This window comes from Egretta garzetta, unplaced genomic scaffold, assembly GCF_000687185.1.
Source record: "Egretta garzetta isolate BGI_Z169 unplaced genomic scaffold, ASM68718v1 scaffold108, whole genome shotgun sequence".
Taxonomy (NCBI): Eukaryota; Metazoa; Chordata; class Aves; order Pelecaniformes; family Ardeidae; genus Egretta; species Egretta garzetta.
Window position 1 is genome coordinate 1018023 of NW_009260614.1, and position 1228 is coordinate 1019250.

The 1228-nt window shown below is 64.3% G+C and overlaps 1 protein-coding gene across 1 annotated transcript in view; it reads right to left on the bottom strand.

The window, feature by feature from the left end:
- Positions 1 to 120: 120 nt before the first annotated feature.
- Positions 121 to 1228, bottom strand: part of MLXIPL (MLX interacting protein like) — a 24992-nt gene continuing 23884 nt past the window's right edge. The window contains exons 14-15 of the mRNA XM_009644950.1: positions 729 to 858; positions 121 to 242 (exon numbers count right to left, since the gene is read on the bottom strand). Coding sequence (XP_009643245.1) covers positions 121 to 242; positions 729 to 858 — 252 coding nt within the window. The remainder of the gene's footprint in view (positions 243 to 728; positions 859 to 1228) is intronic.

The window sequence follows — 1228 nt, forward strand, 5'->3', positions numbered from 1 at the left end:
CAGCGCTGCTCCTGCTCCCGCAGCCTGGCCATCCACTGGGGCTCTTTGCTGGCGTTGGCGGCCGCTCCTCTGGCAGCACCGAAGGTCCTGGCAAGGCTGGGAAAGCCCCTCCGGGGGCAACTAAGAGGAGCCGCCGCCTCGGCCCATGCTTGCCACTGCCTGCGTTGCCTGCTCGGGGATGCAGGCCGGGTCACTCAGGATGGAGGTGGAAATGCTCAGCTGCCGGAGGGAGCTCAGGACGGCTGCGAGGAGATGTGGGACATGTCAGGTGCCTTGGGGGCTGGAAGGGGCCCGGGTTAACCCATCCCAGGGGAGACAGCACTTCCCATCCCCGCTCCAGCTCTGCCATGGCCCCTGAAATGGCATGACAGCTCCCTGCCATGGCCCCCGGCAGAATGGGTGAAGGGAAACCCACCCTGCGGGGCTTGGGAAAGGCTGAGCCCCGCTGAGCCAGGACACAGGCTCGCGGGCTCTCGGGAAGGGCCGATAGGACACAGGCTCTCAGGAAGGTCAGCAGCAGCCAGCTCAGCTGGGACGTGGGTGTGAAAGCAGCACGGAAAAGCACTAAGCATGCAGCCCAGGACATCCCACAGGTGCTTCCCGCCCATGTGGCAGAAACGTGGTGCACCCCCACCCCCCTCCTTTCCCCCTCTGTTTTTCCATCGGTCCGTGCCATCCAGACAGCCCAGCTTCTGTGGGGCGCCCTGGACAGGAGCAGGGCCACCTACTCGGCCGAAGCGCTGGGAGGGAGCAGTGCTGATCCAGCCAGGTAAGAGACGTCTGGGTGAGGCTCTCCATGCTGGCCGTGGAGACCATGCTGTTGAAAGACTCAAAGAGGGGCCGGATGATGATACTGAACTGTTGGGAGCAGTGGAGTTAAGGACCAGCCTTGCCAAGGCCATGGTCTCCCACCAGCCGGGGTTAGGCAGCACCCTCCTGCAGGCAGCAGGACAGACCTCCCTGTCAGGCCATGGAGAAGACCTGCTGGGTGCCTTCCCCAGCGTGGCACCACGCTGGGCACCAGCCTCTTCTGCCAGGGTGACAGGGACATGAGTGTCTCCTGGGGCAGGCAGTGGGAGAGCTGCACACACACACACCCCCCCGTTGCCACTGGGGCTGCCAGAAGTGGTTGTTTGGACACAAGACAACTCTTCAGAGCAGATCAAGGAGCCAGCTGGTGTGGTGCCCTCTGGAGCGCCCAGGAGCAGGGCACGAGACCAGTGTGTCC